The sequence below is a fragment of the Lagopus muta genome, chromosome 2 (genome assembly GCF_023343835.1).
Source record: "Lagopus muta isolate bLagMut1 chromosome 2, bLagMut1 primary, whole genome shotgun sequence".
NCBI classification, from domain to species: domain Eukaryota; kingdom Metazoa; phylum Chordata; class Aves; order Galliformes; family Phasianidae; genus Lagopus; species Lagopus muta.
Window position 1 is genome coordinate 5,730,941 of NC_064434.1, and position 22,917 is coordinate 5,753,857.

Sequence of the window (22,917 nt, forward strand, 5' to 3'; positions counted from 1 at the left end):
TATGCATATGTGTGCACGGAGATGCATATGCATTTTTGCAATTACATATGAAAACAGTTTTGCGGTGAAGGCAGTGATGGGTACTTTGCAGTGCATCAGTCTAAAGAGGTGAGTCTCCCATTGGGCATGTCTCCTTATCTGAGAGTCAAGAAAGAAGAGAGAACTCCCCACTAGTTCTTTTTCAAAGAGCCATCTTTGGCTTCATGATGCTCCTGCCTATGTGTGCTCACATGTTCGTTTATGTGTGAAAGTGGAAGCCTGTCAGATATTCATCTATCCATGGAAACAGGTTCTTGGAACTGTTTTTTAATGTCTTTGCATTCAAATGTTGGCCGGAAGGCTTATGATTGGGCTTGATTTTCAAGGAGCTCTTGTCCAGTGACTTCAACTGCAGTAAATCTTGGTCACTCCAACCAAGAAGCAGCTACCTCCAGGACTGGGAAGAGAGCCTGAGCTATTTTGCTATCTCTGCCCAAGAGATACCTCTCTGCTGTGAAGAAGGTCCCACACCCCACTTCAGCCTCACCTTTGTCTCCTTCATTAGAGATCTTCCTCAAATCAATGAAATGGGTACCAATGGCCACATCATTGACTTTGTCTGAGTCTCGGATCTGGATCTTTATCCGCTTGCACAATGGGGGGAACATTTCTGTGAAGATGATTTGCTCATTCCAAAGAGGCTCATAGCTGCTTTTTTGCACTGATGTCTTCCCCTGCAGAGTGGGACGAGGAAGATATTTGATATCTCTGTGGTTGTTGGAGGTCACAAGCATCATAGCAAACATTATGGAGAAAATTAACTCTATTTCAGTCAAAAAAACACACTCTATTTCAGTCAAAACCAGGACACGTCCTGCACTCTTCCCATGTTAATGACCACATTAGGGTCATTTCATCTTCTTCCTCTCCCAAGGAACTAGCTCTTTTCCTCTGCTGGAGATGGCTGCAAACCCATCATAGTCTGCACAAGAAGGGGGAACATGACATGCAGCAAACAATGTGATTTTGCCACACATCTCAGCGTTATCATGCAAGGACAAATGAGGTTGTCTCCAGACACCAGCACAGTGGCTGGTCCTGCTCACATTACTTCCCAAAACCACCTTGGTTCTCACCCACCTTCTGCCCTGCAAATGCCACTTGCACGTAGGGGTCTACCAAGTCCTTGTTCTCTCCAATGAGAGCCTTCTTCACGTTGGCCATGATGCTGGTGTTCATACGGGGCAGGCCCTCTGCTCGATAGATCTTGATGTAGAAACGAGCCCACTGCCTCTCTGGAGGAACTCCATCTGGTAGGAGGAGGTTCCTGCAACAACAGCCAAGAAATAGGGTTGTAAACAGCTGCTGGGGCTGGCAGAGCGCCTTGCTGAAGAAGGGGAATGAAGTTAGCTTGCTTCCTGAGCACAGGCTGTGGGAAGAAGGAAAGAAGATAAAAAGGGCAATTAAACTCAGATTAATTTAGACATCTAAAGCCAACCTGCCAAGCGAGATGTACAAAGAGCCTTTTCCTTTGTCATGATAGAAGGGGTGTGTATTTTGGGGTGAGAATCAAACTCCACCAAATGGCTTTTATTAGAAGAATTTGCTTTCCCCTTCTGGGAGAAGAAATAAGAGCCATGGGGTACAATGCAAACAAAATCTCTGGAGGAGTTGCTAGATTTGTCCAAGAAAAATGGCAAAATATGACTACAGCACAGAACAACACCTAAAATAGTTCAGGCAGCGCCCCCTGGGCTGCAACAAGTCAAGAAAGCGACCCCAGCACTTTGCCACAAGTCTGAGATCGTGGTGAGTGGCTGAGAAATGGATTTGAAAGCCTGTGGTTGTACAAGGAGATACTTAATTAGCACAAAGCATTTAGGGCTAGGATGAGGTTTTACACTCCCTTGTTTTTTCCTTCCATACCCTTCAATATCATCCTCCTCTGTCTCGTTGGCTTTGTGGGGTGTCTTGATATTGTCCCCTTTCCCCACAACAGCGATGTCACACTTCAGGTAACCTTTCAGCCCAGCAGTGAGATCCTCGGGGTCAGAAAGGATGGCCCATTTGTGGTAGAACTGGTGCTCTGGAAGCCAGAGGACAAGACTGTCATTTATTGGAAGAAATACAGAGTACAGAATATTGGACTATAATTGAATATGGAATATTGAAATTAAAGACAAAGACAGTGATTTTGGAGATTTTGGAGGTATCTTTTCTGCAGGTGCGGTCATGTGCTCAGCTCTGCCATACTGCAAGCATTGGGCCACCAAAGAGGCAGTGCTATTTCCATGCAGAATGAGCTTTTTACAGGTCTCCTGGATGTGCATTTTCTTTATCAGTCCCACAGCCAGGACCAGTATGATCCCTGAATTCAGGGACTGGTCTTTTCATGCAGAAGTGTACTGGGGAATCTGGCAGGGAGCAGTGAGGGCATGGACTAAATGAGCTCTCCAGGGCTCATTTCTTTCACACAATTCTTTAAATGAATCCCATCCACACCAGCTTTCACTGCCCTCACTTGAGGACAGGATGCCAAAGGCATTCACTGCTCTTTTACAATTTCATAAAACAGGTTTCCTGTTTTAGATGCGCTATAAACGAAGCCCATAATTGCACAACAGATTTTATGAGCACTCATAGGGCCCATCTGTGAGAAGTCACTGAGGGCTTTACCATCAGCCAGCAACACGGCAGCAGCTCTAATCAACCTCTTTCTCTTTGTCACTGCACATGTGCCATCTCTCTCCATTGGTTTAAATGCCAGCTACATAGGGCAAGATCCATTCCAGGCTGAACAGGGCTCTGAGCATCTGATGGAGCTGTAGGTGCCCCTGTTCATTGCAGAGGAGTTGGGCTAGGTGATCTTTACTGGTCCTTCCAACTCAGGTGATTCTATAGTTCTATGAAATCTGGCTATCTGGAGGGGCAGTGTCTTGCTTATTTAAATAACCTGGACATCTTCAGTAGGGCAGTGGAGAGCTGGCACAGCCAGGGGGCATCTCAGCTTGCCTGTTGTGGCTTATTTCAGATGGGGTATGCCATCTTTTCTGGAGGAGCCAGAGTGGCTTACTTACATCTTGGATTCTAATTAAAGTAAATTACCATCACCAGAGGAAAGAAGTGCCTGCAGGATCCCTTGCAAAAACATTTCTCAGGGGTGCAGGTAGGCATGTTGGCTAACTGTGGTGACGTACCAGGCTGGGTGTAAACTGTCCCAACGTCCATCTTGAAGGAGCCCACCAAAGTCCCACTACGCAAGAGGTTTTTTGAGTGGATCACCTGGAAATTGAGAGGGGGAGAAAAGTCAAAGGTTTGTGCATGCTGTGGGGGTCCCAGGACTCTTTTCAGAAGAGTTCAGTGTCAGACAGGAAGGGAGCTGATGTGCTCTCCTTGGTCTTTACAGGACCTCACTGTATGGAATCTGCAAGGCACAGCCAGGTTGGCAGCTCTTAGTACTCTCACAAGCATGGACTTGGATCGAATGGGAGCAGTGCAAACAAATTCATCTTTGAAACATGATATGTAGCAACAAACACTGGACGTTCACTTGAAGGAAGGGTCTTTAGGATGATTGAGATTGATGCTCTAATTCCGTCAGTGAGAGAAATTGCAAAGCCAGTCTGTTCGTGGGATAGATGTACAGGCTCCTGATCAGTGTGGTTTGGTTGGTGACTCTATGAATCTCTTTGCTCACTGCCCTCCATGACTCCGGAAGGGCTGTTTTGGTCTTAAAGACTGTAGTTCTGTATTTCAGCAATAGCTCTGCCCAGCTTCATGCTCTGGGAGCGTCTTGCTTCCACAAAAGCCAAAACACATAGCAAGACAGGCTGAGGTTCTGACACACCAGTCATCAGCTCTGGAGGGGACAGCAAGCACAGCTGGGTGGTGTAACAATGAGGGCAGTGATAGAGGGGGACCAGAGGTCTGCAAAAGTGGTGTGGCTTGCAGGGCCAGACAGCTCTGATCCTGACAGGGACCTCAAACTCGTCCACAGTGCATGAGCAAAATGGGCTCTTCCAAAGCTCAGAGAAAAGGGCAATGCCAGCGTGCTCACTTACGGACAGCTTGATGATCTTATCGAACATGACATCTGGAGGCACATGGAAATCGAAGACAAAGTACTGAAAGAGAAAGAACAGGTGTGAAGGCAGAAGAGCGGCTCCTTTTGGGTGAAAAAACTGTTACAGAACCATAGACTATCCAGTACTGGAAGAGACTCCCAAGGAGGTCTGGTTACGCCCCTAACTCCTCACAGCATCACCCAAATCCAATCCAAAGTCTGAGAGTGGTGTTGCAGTGATCCCTGAGCTCTTTCAGCTTAGGGTCAAGCCCCTGCCATCTTTCTCTAACCTCCACCTGACCCTCCCCTAATGGAGAATAAACCTCCCCTAATGGAGAATAAACCTAGGCGACAAGAAACCCCATTTAACAAATAGCAATGTAGCACCAGAGGAGTGGGAGCGATGACCATTGCTGGAGAACAGACCAACCTCATTGTAGTAAGGGCAGTTGGTTGATTCCTTCATGGATGTGTACTTCTTCTCCTCCCCAACCTCCACGCAGACCACGGGGTCCATGTTGAGCCCAACCAGCTGCCGGGCCTCAATGACAGTGATGCTGATCTGTGGAGAGATCCCACGCCCAATGGTGCAGCAGCCAAACCAACCCAGCACATTTTCACTGCTCACATACTGGGCATCACAGTGTACAGTAACACCTTGAGCCCCTCTGGAGGTTATCCAGGTAAGTACTTTGATCACAAATGAGAGATTCATCTTCCCCCATTAAAACCACCCATGTAATCCTCTTGTTCACAGTGGGCGACTAATTGGTCCTTATGTTCTTGCAGTTGAAATTTGCTTGGCATCTTTCCCTTCCTCTTTATGTTCTGGTTACATCACTCCTGAACCCAGCACATTGCTTCCTGTGTCTCACTCTTCTCTCTGTGTTCATTACACACATAATTAAACCTCTTCCACTTTCTTCTGTCACTGCTTCTGCTGTTTGATTTCATTTGGGGCTGCAAAGTGGATGGTGCAAATGTTCTGCAATAAATCTATCACAAAAAATCTTTGTTTGCATCGTTCTAAGAAATCCCCATGGATGTGTTGCTGTTGCAGAAAGCCAAAGTGCTGCTGAATCAGCACAGCTTGGTGAAAATGAGAAGAGAAACCAATTTATGGATCATGCTGGCACCAGCAAGCCCAGAGGTGCTCAAGTGGCTCCAGTCCTTCCTCCTGGTCCCAAAGCTGTTCCCTGGGCAGATGGGGATGCACTATGGAATGAGGAGGTTCAGCTCCTCAAGTAATAGTGCTGCTGACCGTAACACCTGCAAAACGTCCTCCCCCCTGTGAGCTGTGGTTGGAGACACAGAGTTGTCACCCACCTGGTAATCCATCGGCCTCCCAGCACTTGGCTCCATTTTGATGTCAGGTTTGGACCTTTGGAGGGGCAGAAGAAACCCTCAGTCAAACAATAGGTCAACTCACTGCAAACCATGACAGAGCAATGGCAGCCCCTCCTCTTTTTGAGTCTGAAGAATTTAACACCAGAGGCTGCAAGCCATCGCTGAACATGAGTGCTCTTTATAGCAGGTTGGATATTTCCCAAAAACACTGTTTGCACAGGAGAACGGGATTTTCAGTATATCTCATCTCTTAGACATGGGATGCAAAGTGTGCCATCACCTTCCGGCTTACACAACCCTCACCTCTTGTTTGAGACATTGGTGGTGACAGCTGTGACAGAGGCCAAGGAGATGGTGTCTGGGTCCAGCCCCCCTCCAAGCCTCATGACTTTTCGGTCCAGGTCTTCCGCCTCCAGAACAGCGGGTTCATCTGCATAAACACACAGAGACAAAGGAATGTCTCTCATTGTTTCCACTCAGTGAATAATTAAAGGTGCAGGGAAAGGTAACCAATACGTCCTATCAACCTCACCCGATAATACAAAGAACAATGGTCACCAGGTCAGCTCACAGACAGCCTGGTTTGAAAGGGATTAAAAATAGGTTTGCTTCATGTGACATGTCATTCTGCCCAGGCAACGTGTGGTTTTGTGGAGCTTTGGAAAACTGAAAAATGAGAAACAACCCAGACGTCAAAGGGTGAAACAGCATTTGAGCTCTAGCTGCAATTGCAAACACAACAAACTGCCTAGCTCTGGGGTGGAGGGGTATGAAAGAACAAGAGAAAGGGGTCATTTCCCAAGGTGGAAAATAGCTGGCCAGAAAAGCACCCTTCTTGACGGGTTTTGACGATTTGTTCTGTCTGTTGGATGTGAGCAGGACCAGCACCCTTGTGTGGGGCAGCATAAGGAAAGCAGACAATGGCATAGGAAGAATGCTGGCTTCAGGTCCTGGGCACTCTGGGAAGGGTTTCTGTTATCACACAGCTTGTTCTGAGACTACACGCCTATGCTTGGCCTTTGGGAAACTCAGTGAGCACTGAAGCATTTGGTCCAATGGGATGAGATTCAGTGCAGGTTGCCGTTATAACCCTGTCCCCTCACCAGGTGGCAAGAGCAAGAGATGAAATCATGGGATCACAAGGACTGGAAGGGGCATCTGGAGATCATCCTGTCCAATCCCTAAAGAGATGGTGTGAGGTGAGCAGAGCCCTGGCAAAGCATGCAAGAAACACATGGGTAGCTGGGGAAGAAGCTACCGTTGTGTGAATATCAGCTGCCAGCAGGTGCATGGAAGTCGCCCAGAAACAGCAGCTAAAATGACATTTCATCCTTCACCACAAAAGGCATTCTCCTGATTCTTTGCCATCGAAACCCAATACTTTGTTCTGAATGGAAACAGCGATGAATTTCCAATCGCTGACGCTCTGTGCATTTCCAGAAAGGCGTCCAATTTCAGCGTGGGATGGACAGCCCCACAGCAGCTCAACCCTTCCATACTGGGCATGCACTGAGGGTGAAAGCATGCTTTGTGTTGTCATGTTTGCAAATAACCACTAAAAATAAGCTGGAGGCTGCCTGCTGGACCTGCAGGACTGCCACAGTTGCATGTGGTGGGAGATTCTCTCCATCAGTTCCTCCTCCCATTTCCCCCATGCTCTCCAGCTCTTCTCTTGTGCACCAAACACTCTCTCCCCAATCCCTGGGTTGTGGCTGGCTGTGCCCAACATGAGTCCCTCATAGGGTCTCTCAGATTATTTCCTGAGAGGTAGTGGAAAAGCAGCACTGGAGGAAGGATTGGAATCTATTGGAACAGGTTGCCCAAGGAGGCTGTGGATGCCCCATCCCTGCAGGCATTCAAGGCCAGGCTGGATGTGGCTCTGGGCAGCCTGGTCTGCTGGTTGGTGACCTGCACACAGCAGGGGGATTAAAACTAGATGATCACTGTGGTCCTTTTCAACCCAGGCCATTCTATGATTCTATGAAGGAACAGCCTTCTCCCAGCACCCACCTTGCTTCCGATGGTCATCTTTTGTGGGACGTGCCTTGCCAAGCTTCATGGCTGAAAAAACTCCTTTCCCAGCTCTGTAAGAGGAAAAAAAGACCAGACATTGAATCCTGTGTTTTCAGTGCTGTTGCTGGGTGTGGGGACAAGAGGAGCCCTTCACAGCTGGAAGCAAGGGAGGAAATATCAGCTGAAAGACCAACAGAGACAACAGCAAACAAAGGCCTTGTATTTCCTCAGTATTGATCCCTGAGCTGGATAAAACAGGGCTGGAGCACCGCATTAGCAGCCAGCAAACTCTTCCACCTGCCCCATGCCTCCTCTCTCTACTCACTCCTGCTGCTCCCCATTGTGAGGTTGCTCCTTAGGACACTTCCCTAAAGCCATCTTTGTACTAAAAAATCTTCTTGGTGTTTGTTACACCACAGCCTCATGGATCAGGACAACATAGATGAACTCAACACCTAGCTTCTGGTTTGCTGTTACAGCACCAGATTGCAGAGGAGTGCCCTAACCTGCATACAGCACAGTACTGCAGGGCAATACCAACTGCCCATAAAAGCCAGTGCTCAGTAAATGATGGCATTTCTGCACTGCAGAGTGGATTGCTCCCTAATACACATCTAACAGCGATAGCTACTGGTAATAACAACATTTTAGTTTCAAAATTCAGCTGAGAGTGCTGGTAGGAAAAAAAACAACCAACACAGTATCTGTAAAACTGAAACCAAGCAGAAGTCAAACCACGCAATAACTCCCTTCTAAATTAAAGAGCAAAGGGCCAGAGAAGTACTTGAAGGAAATGCCCTGGGGGACTGTCCCAAAAGCAAAAGGTGATGGGGATTTTTTGTTGTTGTTGTTGGAAAATTCCCATGTGCTGAAAGTGTTGATGTTTGCAAAAAATATGGCAGGTTTGATGCATGTGTTCAGTTTGGAAGCAAGAAGGACCTCAGTCCCAAGCAGGATCCAGCTGTGCTCCCCACGTGCTGGGAAATAGCACCAGAATTTGGGGATCTCCCCACCTCAGCTTTATTCATCTTCCTGAGGCCAAAAGTCAAAGTTGTTTTGGGAGAAAGAAGTCCTGGCATCGGAGCTCACCTGATGCATATAAATAACAGCTGGATGCTTGCAGGCTGCAGACAGAGGCAGAGCAAACAAGAAGAAAACTAAGGGGAATAGGAGAATAATGTATTCACCAAGGTGAGGGGGGGAGGTGGTATTCAAGCAGGGCAGAAGTCTAGTATAAGACAAAGGAACTATTTACAGCTGAGGTTTAACTGGAATTAAAGCAATGCTCAGGACTCAGGCCTCTTGTAACTGTGATTCCTTCATGGGATCCACGGAGAGGGGCAGTTTCTCAATAGGCAGGAGGAAGGACAAAGAGTAGGATTTGTAACCATGGAATAACTGTACTGGAAAGGACCTTACAACCAGTCCAGCCCCAACCTCTGCCATAGGGGCACTTCCCATCAGTGCAGGGCTCCATCCACGGCCTTGGGTACTGCCAGGGATGGGGCACTCACAGCTCTCTGGGCTGCCTATGCCACGGTCTTGCAACCTTCCTTGCACAGTAAAACAAAGCAGAAGAGCAGTTGGTGGTGGGTCCAGTAGGAACCAGCTGGGGAGACTCCGACATTGTGTGTGCCTCACCAGGACCCAAAACTGGGAGCTCATCACAAAGATACCAAGGATGTATTGGCTCCTGGATAGCACAGCGTCTGAGGTGGGAATGAGGAGAGTGATTTGGGGCTATGTAGAAGAAAACATGTGGAGAGGGCATTGTGAGATACAGTTTAGTGATCATAGAATGGTTTAGGTTGGAAGGGACCCTTAAGATCATCCAGCTCCAACCCCCCAGCTACAGGCAGGGATGCCTCCTTCTAGTCTTGGGACTTGGTAGGTTGGGTTGATGAAGACTTGATCTTGGAGATCTTTTCCAACCTTGATGAATTGATTCCATCCCAGCAGGACCAGCCCAGCCCAGCTCCTTCTGCAGGGATGTGCATTGCAGTCAGTGACCCCTCACTGCCAGCTGAGCCATAGTGAATGTGCTGAGGAGACAGCAGTCTCTCACCTATCCCCAAAAGCAACTTAACTGCATCAGATGCACCAGAGATGGGAAATCTACATCCTGACAGCCTCCAGCTCATTGACAAGACGAGAACTGGCTCTGGCTGGAACAGTGAGGAGAGCTCAGACAGCGCAAGGTCCCTCAGAGGAGAAAGCTTCAGGTGGTTCCCACACCCCAATCACATCTCCCTGCTGCTCATCTCAGTCCCACCTGCATCCTTCCCCCATCAGTGCCCTTCCTGGTGCTATCTCCGAGGAGCAGGGCCCCAGGATATTTGGAAGTGGCAGTTTGGAGGCCACACAGGGGAAAAAAAAAATTAAGAAATGAATGAAAATGGATTCCTGTGAACTTTGGCAGTGCCAAGGAGAAGGGAAAGAGCAAACAAAAGGCAAAGAGAATGCCATTCTAGATGCTTTGCAGGCAGATGCCCCAATAATCCATCCCATTAGCTCCCCTTCCCAAGTCCCATCTGTCACCTTCTCCAAGCCAGGTGAGCAACGATACATCCCACAGCTACCCCCCTTCCCTATTCCCATCCCACAGGGTACTACCTTCACCTTGTCAGCTGTCCAGGACCTGGCTTCCTCCAGAAGAAGAGCTCAGTGGTGACAGGAGAGCCACCAGCAGCACACCTACGGTGGTGCAGCCATCCCTATATGCAGGTTGGGACCAAGCACGGATGGAGGCCCCCACCAAACCTCCTCTCCAGGCACGACAGGGTCTTGGCAGTGCTGAAGAAAGGCTGTGCCAACCCTGTGTTCCTCCCACCAGGCTAAAATGAGGAGAGAAACAGCCACAGCCACTCTGCAGTGTGGATGGGGAGCTGGCAGCGAGCTGACACCGTCCCCACGTGAATATTGCATGAGGAGCAGTGAACCTGAGATGCCAACACAGGCAGCATAGTGTCACCCAGACCAACCCCCTCTGCCACAGCCCAGCTTTAGCCTGGTTTGCTAAAGAATGCCAGCTCACCTGCCTGCTCCCTTCCAAAGCAGTGCAAGCTGCTAGCCCACTGCTGTGTAGCAGGACTCATGTAAGGCTGGGGGTGAAGGACTGTACAGTGTTCCCAAGTCAGGCCAGGCTTCCAAGAAAGCTTGATCCTCTATTAGACACCAGAACACCCACCCACCGTGCTCTTCCCTTAGATTTTCTGTGTCTGAGCAAACAGATTGCCTCCCATTAATGACAAAATGCACATCCATCAGTTGCAGCTGGCAGAAGAGCATGGCTTTGTCCCTTTTGGGTTGCCTTGTGTGGCTTTACAGGAGGGGAGCACACAGGGACAAGCAGATTTGAAGGCATGTGCAGGGAGCTGGAAGCAGCCTCTCTCCAGGCCAGCTCCTAGTTAAAGATCTAGTTGCAGGTTGCTGGTTAATTATTCATGGCTGAACAGGACACTTTAATCATTGTTTTTTACTGGGGAGCTGAGAGCAAGGAAAGAGAGCAGGGCCTTCACAGTTCATTTCCCTTCAGGAATGAATGTCTGTCAGGTGGGTGCTGTCTCCACTCTTGTAAAGAGTGCCTGTCCATGCACAACCAACACAGCAAGATGCTGCCATAAACTTGACTTTAAGCAGCAGTGCAATAAATAGGAGCCAGAAGAGAGCACGCTGATTGGGAACACCCTGTGCTGGGGCAGGGATTGCCTCTGGGCAGCAGATATCAGCCTGCACTCTCAGGAGACTGGAGCTTAAGTTTCAGCAGATCTGTTACACCTGAGAGCTACAGGACACTGCTCATTGCAGAATGCTCCGACACAGCCTGGTGTGGGCACAGCACGAGTAGCTGGGGCAAAAACAAGCAAGAGCTGAAGAAGTACCCATATGGGTGATGCAACAGGCTGGCTTGTAGGCATTGGAGTTATAAATCTGACATTAAGTCTGATTTCCTCAGTCCTGGGCTGATAATCTGCACCCAAATCACCCCCTTGCCCCAAAGATCTCAGAAACCCAGAGCTCCTCTAGACCTGGCACTCTCAGCTTCAGAGAAAGGGAGAGCATGCCAGATGTGTGAGGAACATAAAGTAAGCCAGAAGAGCTGGAAGCAAAAGAGGAGGAGCATGAAGAGCCAACCTACTTGTGCTCCTTTGTCTTTTCTTTGCCTCTGCTGGAGCCAGGGCCGTGCATCAGGGGGACAAAAGGCAAATTTCAGTGCGTATCAAGAACTTCATCAGACCACAAAGGGAAAAGGAGACACTTTTCCCCTTACAGAGCCCTACAAACACTTTCAAGTAACCCCATCCCCAGGCTGTAGTACTACCCCCCAACCTCACATCCCTGTTCCCCTCCCTAGTCATTCTTTCTATTCTGCCTAATCTTCCTTTTAAGGCATCAGCAAAGTGGGAGGAGAAAGCAATTAACCAGCTGTCGAAGGTAATTAGGAGGGCTGAGTTTTAATTACAGTTCATTGCTTCATTTCTCCCTATGGTTGTGTCTGTGCTGGGGGCAGAGATGGGGAGGGTGTCTGTGGAGCATGACCCTGTCTTTGCTTGTGCTGCAAAAACACATAGAAAAAAAAATTATATTAAAAAAAATGTGTGAAGTGGGTTTTTTGATAGGTGATGTCCAGGAGACCTGCGCAGGAGAGAGGCCAGGACCCAGAGCTAAGTTAGGTCTGGGAAGAGTAGAACCATTCAGCTCAGCCCAGGTGGACAAGGATCAGCTTGGAGCTTGGGCTGGGAAGCAGACAAGGAAATCCATCCAGGAGCTGCTCCTGGGGCTGTCAGTGCTGCCCTCCACGTGCACCAACACCTGCTGTGGGAGCACACTGCAGAAATGCCTCCATTGCCAGCTGTGCTTGGCATGGCAACAAGCAAGCACTGATGCCAGTGATTCAGGTGGATCACCTGCCCTCGTGCCCCTGCCTGGGGAGGGGGTTTAAATTCTTCCTGTTGTTTGCTGATGTGAATGAATGGCTTTGTGTCCCCAAACACTTGACCTGTGCAGGATCCTGCCCAGCTGTGGCTAAAACCCTTCCAAATTCCTATGGAGGTACCTCCACCCCAGGATGCTGCAGGGCCTGATCAGCCATGCCCAATTGGAGAGCAGCATCCTTGGGTGTGTGAGCTGTGTTGTTCTGGGAGGTGGCAGGGGGTACCGAAGTACCCAGCGTTGCACTACATGAGAAGTACAGATATTCTTTTTCAAGGGTCCCAGTGGAACAGCCAACACTAGATTATTCTCTTTCTGTCCCATCCCTCACCCCCTGCCCCTTCCACTTCACCCCTCACTGCAGAAGGATGCTTCTCTGACTGCAAACAGCCACAGTTTAACATTTTTGTACTGGGAAAGGATGCAGATTTCCCATTAGTGACACCAACAGGTTGGAAACAGGAACAGGAATCCACTTTGTGGCTTCATGCAAATTGATCTTAAGCACTCTGGTGAGCACAAATGAACTTGAGGTCCTGCCCTGGAGCTGTTTCAGTGGAAAACAATAATACTGTTAAAAGTGGCCCCAGGCAGGGATGGGGGAATCAGGTACCTGAACGGCAAGGTGAGGTGTCTTTTCTCTTTCCCCTTAGCCTTAGCTCTGCAATCAGAAAGATCGATTCCTTCAGTGGGATTCATCCTGCTGCAGTGACAAAGATCCACACCCACCTTGTCCCCTCAAAACCTCCATCAGCATCAAGCATCATGCAACCAACCAAACCCAGTTCACCAGCATGCCAGAGTGAGATCTCACTGCACCAGGACTGGGTAGACAGAATGGGTGGATGGATGGAAGGATGGAAGGAAGGGTGGATGGATGGGAAGGTGGGTGGGTGCATGAATGGATGGGTGGATGGAGAGATGGATGGATGTGTGAATGGGGGGATGGAGTGGCACTGGAATGAATGGACAGATGGTAGACCTATACAGGAGTGGACAGATAGAGGGATGGATGGAGATAATGCATTAATGGACAAATGGAAAGAAACACAATGATATAGGTGGATTGTATTGAGATGGATCCATAAATAGATAGACAGATGGAAAAAATACCATTAAGATGAGATGGTACCTCAAATTGTACTGGGATGAATGGAGGGAAGGTTGGATATGGATGGATGGATGGATGGATGGATGGATGGATGGATGGATGGATGGATGAGGAGATGGCTGAGTGAGTGGGTTAATAGCTATGCAAGCAGATAAATATTATCATAGAGTCACAAAGTTGGAAAGGACTTACAAGATCCTCTAGTCCAACTGTCCTCCCATTACCATTACTACCACAAGCTACTAAACCATATCTCCTTTGGAAGTCCCCTGAGTAGGAAATATGTCCTTGCTGGGCATAGGTGAGAATACAATCTACCTGCCCTTTGGAGAGGATGGGATGGAATGAATACAAGAAAGCTCTGTTCCCAAGAAGAGGGCAGGAAGCAGTTAGGTCCTTTCCTCACGTCCAGACAACATGCAGGGATTGGTACGCTAACATGCATGTCTCATGCAAGCACACAGCGTGCCCAGAGGGCCTGAGCAAAGGAGGGACACCATCCCCAGTACCTGGCATCTTCAGGGTCTTCGCTGTTTGGAAGAGACACAACCAGGAGGATGAACATGAGGAAGAATCAAAGCCACCCACCCGAATGGACATGCCCTCCCACAGCCCATGGGAGCCCCCGGGACAGGGGAAGGGAACATTGGCTTCAACCCCACCCCGACAGGATCTTCCAGAGGTGTTGCTGAGAAGTTTCATTTAATGCAGTGTTCACCACTCTGGCCTTGGTCAGCACTGTGTGGCAAGATAGTGAGGAGGCAATATCCCACAGCTCTCTGTAATCACCCTGGCCCTGCCTGCCAGCAGCATGACAGTGTTCACCTTCTGCATCTTCTTCACCTCCCCCAATCTGCTGAGCAGCAGCAATGAACAGCAGAATGCATCTCCTCCAAGGACTGACCCCGTCCTGGGACTCATGACCCTTCCCACACACCTGTCCCTGGCCAGGCTGCAAACTCTCCCCCACCAGCCAGCACTCAGCCAAATTGCCCTGGAGATGCTTTGCCTCAGGCCTCCCTTGCCCTAGCTGGGGTTAGGATCATCATCATGGACCCATCCATACTAGCTAAATTTACTCATATTCTATGCCTTTGGGAGTACATCAGCCCTACGGGCAGGGGTGATCCTCACCATGTTACATGGGATTTGTCTGTACAGGCAGGATCTGCCTCTCTCTGCCATGCAACATGGGAGAGGTTTGCAGGCATGCCTGGGTCCCATAGAAAGCCCCTGAAACTGCTTTACCCAGGTCCTCCCCCCTTATTCTGCTCTCTTGAGCCTGAGGCAGCTCTTCATGGTGAAACCTGCACATCCTCTCTTGAGCTGTCCATTGGGACAAAGATTTGGGGTTTAACACAGTTTAGCTTGTGTCCCAAATCTGGGATGTTTTTATGCCTGAGACATGGGGTGACTGGACAGGTTGGATGTGGATTTGAGCAACCTCATCTGACAGGAGGTATCCCTTCTCATGGCAGGGGTTGGAACTGGATGGGCATTAAGGTCCCTTCTGATCCAAACTACTCTGGGATTTGGTGAATCTATGACCAGAATGGATGGGATAAAAGCAACCCCCACAGTAAAAAGTCAGGATGCCACCATGCCATGACATGTCAGTACCTTGCTACTGACTTGTATCCGTCGTTAAACTTAATCCTGAGTGAGGCACGGAAGAGAAAGAGAGAAATACAACCACAATGTCAGGCTTCTTGAAGTAGGCCACCCTCAGCAAGTCAAACACTTATCTGATCAATAAAGTTCATGGTGACATCCCCTTTGTATGGGGATGCCAGTGTTGCCAAACCACAGTTCCCTGCCAGAACGCACTCTAAGATAGCTGATAGTTGGTGACTTTTGCTGGATATTCTCAGCCTAGGATGCTCCACTCACTCAGGAAAAGTCCATCTGGTCACAGGGTCTTCTGGCACTTCTGGCACAGGCCACAGGAGCCACAGGACTACCTGGCAGCAGCCAACATCCCCTGCTCCTGCTGGATCTGAGAGACCCGCACTGGATCAAATTGGAGCCAACATAAATTGCAGGTGCTAACAGCTGCCATGGAGGCTCTGCCCTGGGACTCACAGCAGCAGCAAGTTCTCTGCTTGGACACCAATTTCCAATTTTTCAGGAATGTACTCTTCCTAGCAATTTCATGGTTTACTGGGAGGATTGCAAAATGGATGGGGAAACGTGGCAGGGACTGATAATCTGGGGCTGATGGGAGACCATTTCCCTTGGTCTTACTCAAATTGAGAAGGACCTTCCCAAACTTGCCTGGTTATACCAGCTTTCCCTAACAGCCCTAACTTCCACCTCTCTTTATTCACAGCAGCTCTGGAAAGCCAAACAAAGAGCTTTGTACCATCGACCAGCGCAGGCTGATCAGAGAGGTGCCCAAGCCTGAAGCAGGGAATCCTGCCTCTCACTGTCATCCATCACAGGTGGTTTCATCACCAAGTTCAATGCCAGCGCTTGGCAATGACCCCAGCTTTAGAGCAAGTGACCCAAAGGGATAATTTGCAGGAGACTGCACCCAGTCAGGCATGGCCTAGGACCACTGGGCACGCACAAGAAAAGGCAAGATCAATAATTCACTGGGACCAGATTGCTTTCTGCTGCAGAGCTCTGCCCTGACCATGAATATTTTAAGGTCAACAGCTATCAGGTGATGCTTCCTGGGAGCTCAGTATCAAGGTGGTCAGCAGCTGTGACGTGCACAACCCCATCCCACTGAAATCTGGGCAGCCCAGCAGTCCCTGCAGCTCTGGACACTGCACAGTGAGCAGGCTCTGAACTCTGAGCCCTGGAGAAATGCATAGGTCTAGATTTTACTTATCTGAGTCTCAAAGCTCTGACATTTAAGCTTGGATTTAAGGAAGTGCAAAGCTCTGAGAGCATCTCAGCAGAGCTTCAGGGCCACGGTCTGAACAGGTCTGCTCTGGGTATTTACCTAGTGTGCTGCTCTTCTTCTGCATCATCTCCAAGGCTGGGAAATTACAGAGAGAGAGGAAAAAAGACCGTGATGGGAAGTTAGAGAGCTTCCACTGTACTATAGTTTAAAACAGTAGGTGCAGGAATAACCTTGGAACACAGCAACACTGCAAACCAATCCATGCATGCCTGCGGACCCACAAGCACTGAGTTGAGCCTCCTTCTGCTGGTCAAACCAGTTGATCTGGATGGGCTCCCAATTAGAGTGGAAGGGAACCAGTCCCATCCATCCTGACCTCTTTCCTCCCTTCTGCCTGGGGTGAAAATTGCTCTGAAAGTGGCTCAGGTTGGAAAGGGCTGTGTTGGGTTGGTGCTGTGCCCTGTGCTGACTGCATGGAGGCAGTGGGCACCAAGCTAGGTTTCAGTTATCCCAAAGCACACCGACTGCCTCCCCAGCAAAAGCACAAAGGGCAAACTCTTGTACATTAAAGAAAAAAAGAGGAAAATGCCTTCTTGTCTCAAGTGTTGTTCTTGGCTGCTCCTGCTGAGAGTCACAAGGACTGAATTGCTCCTTAATGCTGAGGTTGTCTGCTTCTTCCCAATCCGTGTTGCTTCACTGCACCTCCATGTATGAGACCATCTCGCTTTTTGGAGAGGCTTTTTGGCTTCCTTCATCCTCCCTTATAACAGCTGCCTTCTTGTCTCATTTCCATCTTGCTCGGCTGCCCAAAAGCTCTGTGCAAAACACAGAGGCACAGAGCCCACATGAGACCCAGTGAGCTGCCAGAAGTGGTCAGCAGAGGTCTGCTGCTGGACTCCAGCTGTGATAGGGATGGTAGGGAGGTGCTCTGTGACCTGGTGCAGAGACGTTCATGCACAAAGCTAAAATCTCCCTCTCCCTAATTTTCTCTAACCTAACCTTCAAGTATCATAGAAATAAGGGAATAATGGCTTGCTTTTAATAAATACACATGGTTCCTGTTCTCATGGATGGAACAATAAGAGCAGCTCTTGCAGTGCTGCAGTCTCTAATTCAGGCTGTTTGCACCTACTGTGTGCAATCAGAGGGTGATCCCAGGCTCCTAAGGGATCCATCGGCCCACAGGGGTTAAGCCATGAAGAAGCACAGAGGCTGTGCTATAAGAACATGTGCCCAAAGTAACAGCTACCTGCTGTTATTCAGCATGAAATAGCAGGCACCAGCTCCTGTATGATGGGTCATAAAAGGAGACCACAAAGGGTGAAGTCTTTTGTAGCCTCCTTGAGCAGTCCACTATGGGTTTTTGGGGAGCTCCTGCTGGAGGTGATGCCATTTAGCTCCGAGGCTGCTGCTGCTGAACACAAAGCAGGCTTCCAGCCTGCTTTCTGCACATTATTGACTGCAGCCTGATGTCGGCTCTGTGCTATTTGTCTCTGCCTGAGCCATCAGCAGGGAGCACAGGAGGTGCTCCAGGCTTATTGGTATTTTTTCCCTGTTATGGAGGAAAAAGAGCAAAATAGTTTTGCAGCTGCACTTTCTTACCAGGAGCCATGCTGTGGCTTTATGAGGAGCAAATGGCCATCCCTGTGGGCTTTGTGTGAAGGGCAGGGTGGTGAAGGGATGCAACACAACCCTTGTTCTGTTGGGAAACTGCTCAATGCCATAGCATCCCCATCATCCTCAACATCCCCATCATCCTCATCATCCCCATCATCCTCAACATCCCCATCATCCCCACCATCTCCCCCCCAGAGCAGCCTCTGGACCTAAGGACCGTCTAAGCCACCCAATGACAGGAGATGACAGTGATCCTATTAACCTGGTCATCCATTCCCATCTGCCTGCACACAGCTTTGAGCTCCTGCACCAAACTCTTAAGTAAAGACAGAAGTTTGGCCATCTTCATGCTCCTGGTCGTGGCTGCTGCTCTTCACATATCAAGGCCCACTTTTTTCCCCACCTCTGCTTCCCTTCAGCAAAGGGATTCAGCTGAATAATAAAATGATGTTGCTAATGAGCCGAGGGAAGAGGGAGCTTTGTGATGGAGATGATGCTGACAGCCTTTGGAAATCCAGGGAGATTTTCCCAATGCCTTCAGCTGGATTTGAAGTCCCCCCTAGGAGGAACAGATGATGGAAACATCCTGTGAAGACACAGTTACAGAGCTGCCAAGATTTCTTCCTGCTTTCTGGGTATGAAAAACTGCCACACTTCTCTACACAGCAAAATGAATACTGCAGGGACACACTCCTGCCTTTGGAGGCAAACTACCTGGCATCCAACTCTGCCTCATCCAAACAGAGGTTCTGGATGGGAAATTTCAGTCTGCTCTCTGGGTCTGGCCTGTGGCATGAGCTTGTTACTTGGGTTTACCTGAACTTCTCTTTGCTGCATCTCTTCTCAAACTCTTTCTGGGACAAGATGTGGAGTAAATCAGCACTGCATAGCAAGAAAAACCACCGCAAAGAGAAATCACAATTTCATGCATGTCACAGGGAGGTCATCCCACACCAAGGCCATTTCTCTGGGATCCCAGTGCTCCTCCTGGCAGCATCCTTTCCAAGGATGCTTCTACAACTGCCCCATCACGATTCCCCACCAGAGGTGGGAATCCAGCTGTGATGCTTGTGGCACATCTGCAGGGACAGGAGCAGCACAGCACTGCAAACGCCATTGCCATCAGCACCCTACCTCGTGTTGAGGGACCCCTGGCTGAGGGTGTCCCCCTCTCCCAGAAGTTCATCCTCGCTGTGATAATACATCTCGTCCTCTTCCATCCTGTGACAGTGGTGACATGGAAAACGTCAGCCCTTTCCCTGCTTACTGTTCGTATTGGTGCTGGCATCAATGACCAACAGCACCTGGGATTGGCGAGGATGAGCGCAAAGCAGCAGGGCAGAGCAAAGTGCTTTGAGGCAGGGCAGGTCTCCATCCGGAGGGAACAGGGGAGCTCCTTGGGACCAAAGCAGTGAGTTGAACCCTGGGCCATCTTTGAGTTTTAGTGCAATTATCCACATTCTGTCTTGTCTGGGACAGTGGAAAGAACATGCCTTGCTTTTTTGGAGGTGTTTGCTCTCCACTGGCAAGGACATGCAAACCAGCCTTACAGAGTCCTGCACCTACTCAGCAGCCTGCAGCCACCACGTGCCTTGTGCATCCTGCAGGGGTACTCAGCAAACCTCTCTGAAATGTGTCCTGGTAGCATCCGTAGGGCTACAGGAGCTGTCTCCCACCTCCCACCTGAGCTGGACATCTTAGCTGGACTCTACAGCCCCTTCCCAGAACCTTTAAGCACAACTCATCCCACACCCTGCAGGCTTCTGTTGCAGGAAAACCCTCCAATCCCTTCAACATCGTCTCCTCTTTGGCAACATCACGGTCCACCGAGCTGGGAAACGAGTGCACTTCTCATTTGCTTAAAAACTCACAGGTTTCAGCCCAATTCACACAGTTAATTAAGTGCCTAGGAATGATGTGAGCAGCTGGGGATAACTTCCTTCAATCTCTCACTGTGGGGAGAAAGAAATGTTGCCCTTATATGGCCTTAATAAAGTGCTAAACACAGGAAGAAAGCAAACACTACTGAAGCACACCACTGCAGAAGCTCAGAGTAGGGGACGTATGGTTTCAGCAGTGCTAGAGATGTAAATGCTTGTTGAAAAGCAGATGTTTAATATGGTTATGCTTGGATTCACCCCTCCAAGCTGGGTTCCCTTATGGGTTTGCAAACACCAGGGCTGTCTGCCTCTGACCTGCTGCTTCCTTGCGTGCTGTTGGACTGTGACAATCATCCAGGGGTGTACAGTCCTGGGAGAGCAGCTCCGCTCCCTCTGCCTGCCCCATGTGCAACCTTTCCCCTCTACCTGCTTATCTCTTCCCACAAGACTTTGAGCAAAGTGGACCTTGAGGTCTCCACTCTTCCTGTTCAGCTCAAGAGCTATTGGAGACAGGCAGATGGAGTCATTGTCATGGACAACATGGCTACTGTAAATTTGGCTGAAAATCTGGTTTAGCAGCCCATGAAAACAATACAAATATGCACAAGTGGCTTTACACTTGCAAAACTCTTCTTCTACCTGAAGAGCTGTGTCAGGATTTGAGCATAAGGTGTGCTGAAACTGAGCCAGCATCACTGTGGCTCTTGACCTCAGTGCCCATCCATGCCTTGGCCTCATGGATGGCATCTGAGGTGGTAGAGGCTCCTCACAGCCCTGAGCATCCATAAGCAACAGCTCATGGCAGAACCGATCCCAACTTGTACTTTATCCCAGTGGACAACCATCTGCAATGCCCCAGTCCTGAGCCATCTCCACCCATGCCAATGACCAGCCTGCATTTGTGACTGGTTACAGCAGCTCTGTGTCAAGAAATGGAAAGGGACCACTCATGGGCTTGTTTTCACCTGTTGTTACATCCTATGGGCTTAGAAAACATCAGGGTTCCCCACCAGTTCTCCTGTGATGCCAAGGAGCCTTAAGTTAATAGAAAGCTGGTGACAGTACCCTTAGAGTACTGGATGTGTTCCCATGTGCCATCACAGGGAACGGGTCCTCAGCTAGTGCAAACGGGACTCACCTGCCACAAAACTTCATTTGGGACAGGATTTCATTGAAGCCTTGTGTCACACAGAGGCACAAGGGCCTGTCACCTCCCCTATTCCAGAATCCCTAGTTTCTCCTCCAGCCTCACCATGAGACATGCACACTCATAATGCTCCCAGCAGGTCAGAGACACCTTCTACTCCTGAAGAATCTGCACTGTTTTAGTTTCATGGCCAACTTATCCTCCTGTCCCCATACAGCTGCAGCTTCATTCACCTCCACCTCCTGCCCTGGGGGAGTTGAATCCTGGGAGAACCGTGAGCCCCGTCAAGATGCAAGACCCTAGACATCTGCAAATAGCTCTATCAACATCCAGGAAGACGAGGCCTGGCCAACAACTGAACCTTTAATCCTCCCCAGATCTGTATATAACTACGTTTGCAAGCCAAACGTGCTCCAAACCTGGATCCCTGCTGGAAGACTCTGTGCTGTGCAGGCATGCTGGAGCAAAGGGACCTGCGAGCACTAGCAGGTGGACCCGTACAAGCCATTCTCACCTTCAGCTGTGGCATGGGTCTCCTGATGGCTATGGGATGTGGTGCTCCTCAGATGTGGAGCTACACAGGCGCTGGGGCAGTGCTGTCCCTTGGTGCCAAGCCAAGCCCTCCCCATCCCTGCTGCTCCCACACACCTTTGTGCCCTGGTTTTCACGTTACCTCCTGAAGCTTCTCTCTGTAGACTGCTGGTTGGATTTGCCCACAGACCCGTCTGTGCTCTGCCGATGGCCGGAGAGGAGGCTGTCTGTCTCCAGAGGGTACCTGCCGTCCCCTTCTGAGTGGACACTGGGAGTCTCCAGGAATTCCTTGTCATTCCACGTGCCCACTGTTCCATCCAGAGCCTGGTACCTGATCTCTATGGAGATGCTGGTCTGCAAGACACAAAGAAGGAAGGATCATCCCCCAAGGCAACACAGGGAGGAAGGCAGGTCCTGCAACACCTGGAAGGCAGGACGAGCTGTTGCCTTATCTGCTTTGACCTCTCTGCCTCAATTCCCCAAGTCTCTTCCCCATCAGCAGATGAAGGTCATGCTGTGTTGGTGGTTTCTCTTGGTGGTGCATCACCCATGCTCATTCCCCTCTTACTCAGCCACAATTTGCACCAGGCTGCTGCCCTGTTTAGAGATCTTGAACAGTTTTTCCAAGACAAGATCCCAACATTTAAAGCCCAGTCAAGTATGTGAGAGTTCATCTGGCTGCAAACAGCCATCAGTGTCACCTCCATCCTAGTGTAAAGTCCTTCTAAAATCACTGCCTTGGTCAAAGCAATCAGAAAATTATCTCCACTAACAACAGGCACATTTTGAAAGGCAAACATCTGCTACAAATATTAAAGCCAAACAAAACCAGAAACCATTCCCCACCTCCGTTCTAAGTTGCAGGTTAGACTGAATGCCAAAGCAATCGATTTTAGACACAGGGACAAGACGTTCCTTGCAGAAGGAAGAATTCAGCACCAGACTCATTTGCAGGGAAAAGGGTGATGGATGCAGGGGCTTTAAAGAAGAGATGAGAGACACCTCAGGGAGAAATGCCATGAGAGCAATGGGTTCTGCCCTGGGGAAGGTGTGTGAGATGCTCCTTTCCAGCCCTGCGATTCAAGGATTGCTTGGGTGGTATTTTTCGTTTGTTTGTTTGTTTTTGCAGCAAATCTTCCTTTTTTCATCTGTCTTTTTCAGAGGAGGTACAGCATCCTGAATGCCTCCAACCTCAGCTCGTCAAAGGGAGGATGAAAGGCTGGAAAACATGGGAGGTGGTCCGGAGGAACGCATGAAAAGAAATGAGAAACTGTCAGTGCAATAAAATGCGTGATTTTGTTTTGGGCTGCGCTGACTTTATTCAAGTCATCGCTAGTTGGAAGGGAAAATAGTAGGTGTAAGCTGAAACTGAGAGAAATCCACACCGTGAAGAAAACTCTGAGTTGTGACAATGAAGAAAATTACTCAGAGAAATGATTCATTGAA

General features: G+C 49.3%; 1 protein-coding gene across 6 annotated transcripts in view; it reads right to left on the bottom strand.

The window, feature by feature from the left end:
* OTOF (otoferlin) overlaps nt 1–22,917 on the bottom strand; it is a 71,984-nt gene that overhangs the window by 24,075 nt on the left and 24,992 nt on the right. For 4 of the 6 annotated variants that reach the window (XM_048937284.1, XM_048937283.1, XM_048937285.1 and 1 more), the window contains exons 5-14: nt 21,614–21,825; nt 7,400–7,473; nt 5,693–5,819; nt 5,369–5,423; nt 4,473–4,604; nt 4,041–4,103; nt 3,177–3,261; nt 1,906–2,065; nt 1,120–1,306; nt 527–713 (exon numbers count right to left, since the gene is read on the bottom strand). In XM_048937284.1, the coding sequence (XP_048793241.1) occupies nt 527–713; nt 1,120–1,306; nt 1,906–2,065; nt 3,177–3,261; nt 4,041–4,103; nt 4,473–4,604; nt 5,369–5,423; nt 5,693–5,819; nt 7,400–7,473; nt 21,614–21,825 (1,282 nt within the window). Of the gene's footprint in view, nt 1–526; nt 714–1,119; nt 1,307–1,905; nt 2,066–3,176; nt 3,262–4,040; nt 4,104–4,472; nt 4,605–5,368; nt 5,424–5,692; nt 5,820–7,399; nt 7,474–11,540; nt 11,739–21,613; nt 21,826–22,917 lie in introns of those variants that run through there. The other 2 variants (XM_048937287.1, XM_048937286.1) reach the window with 2 other exon arrangements.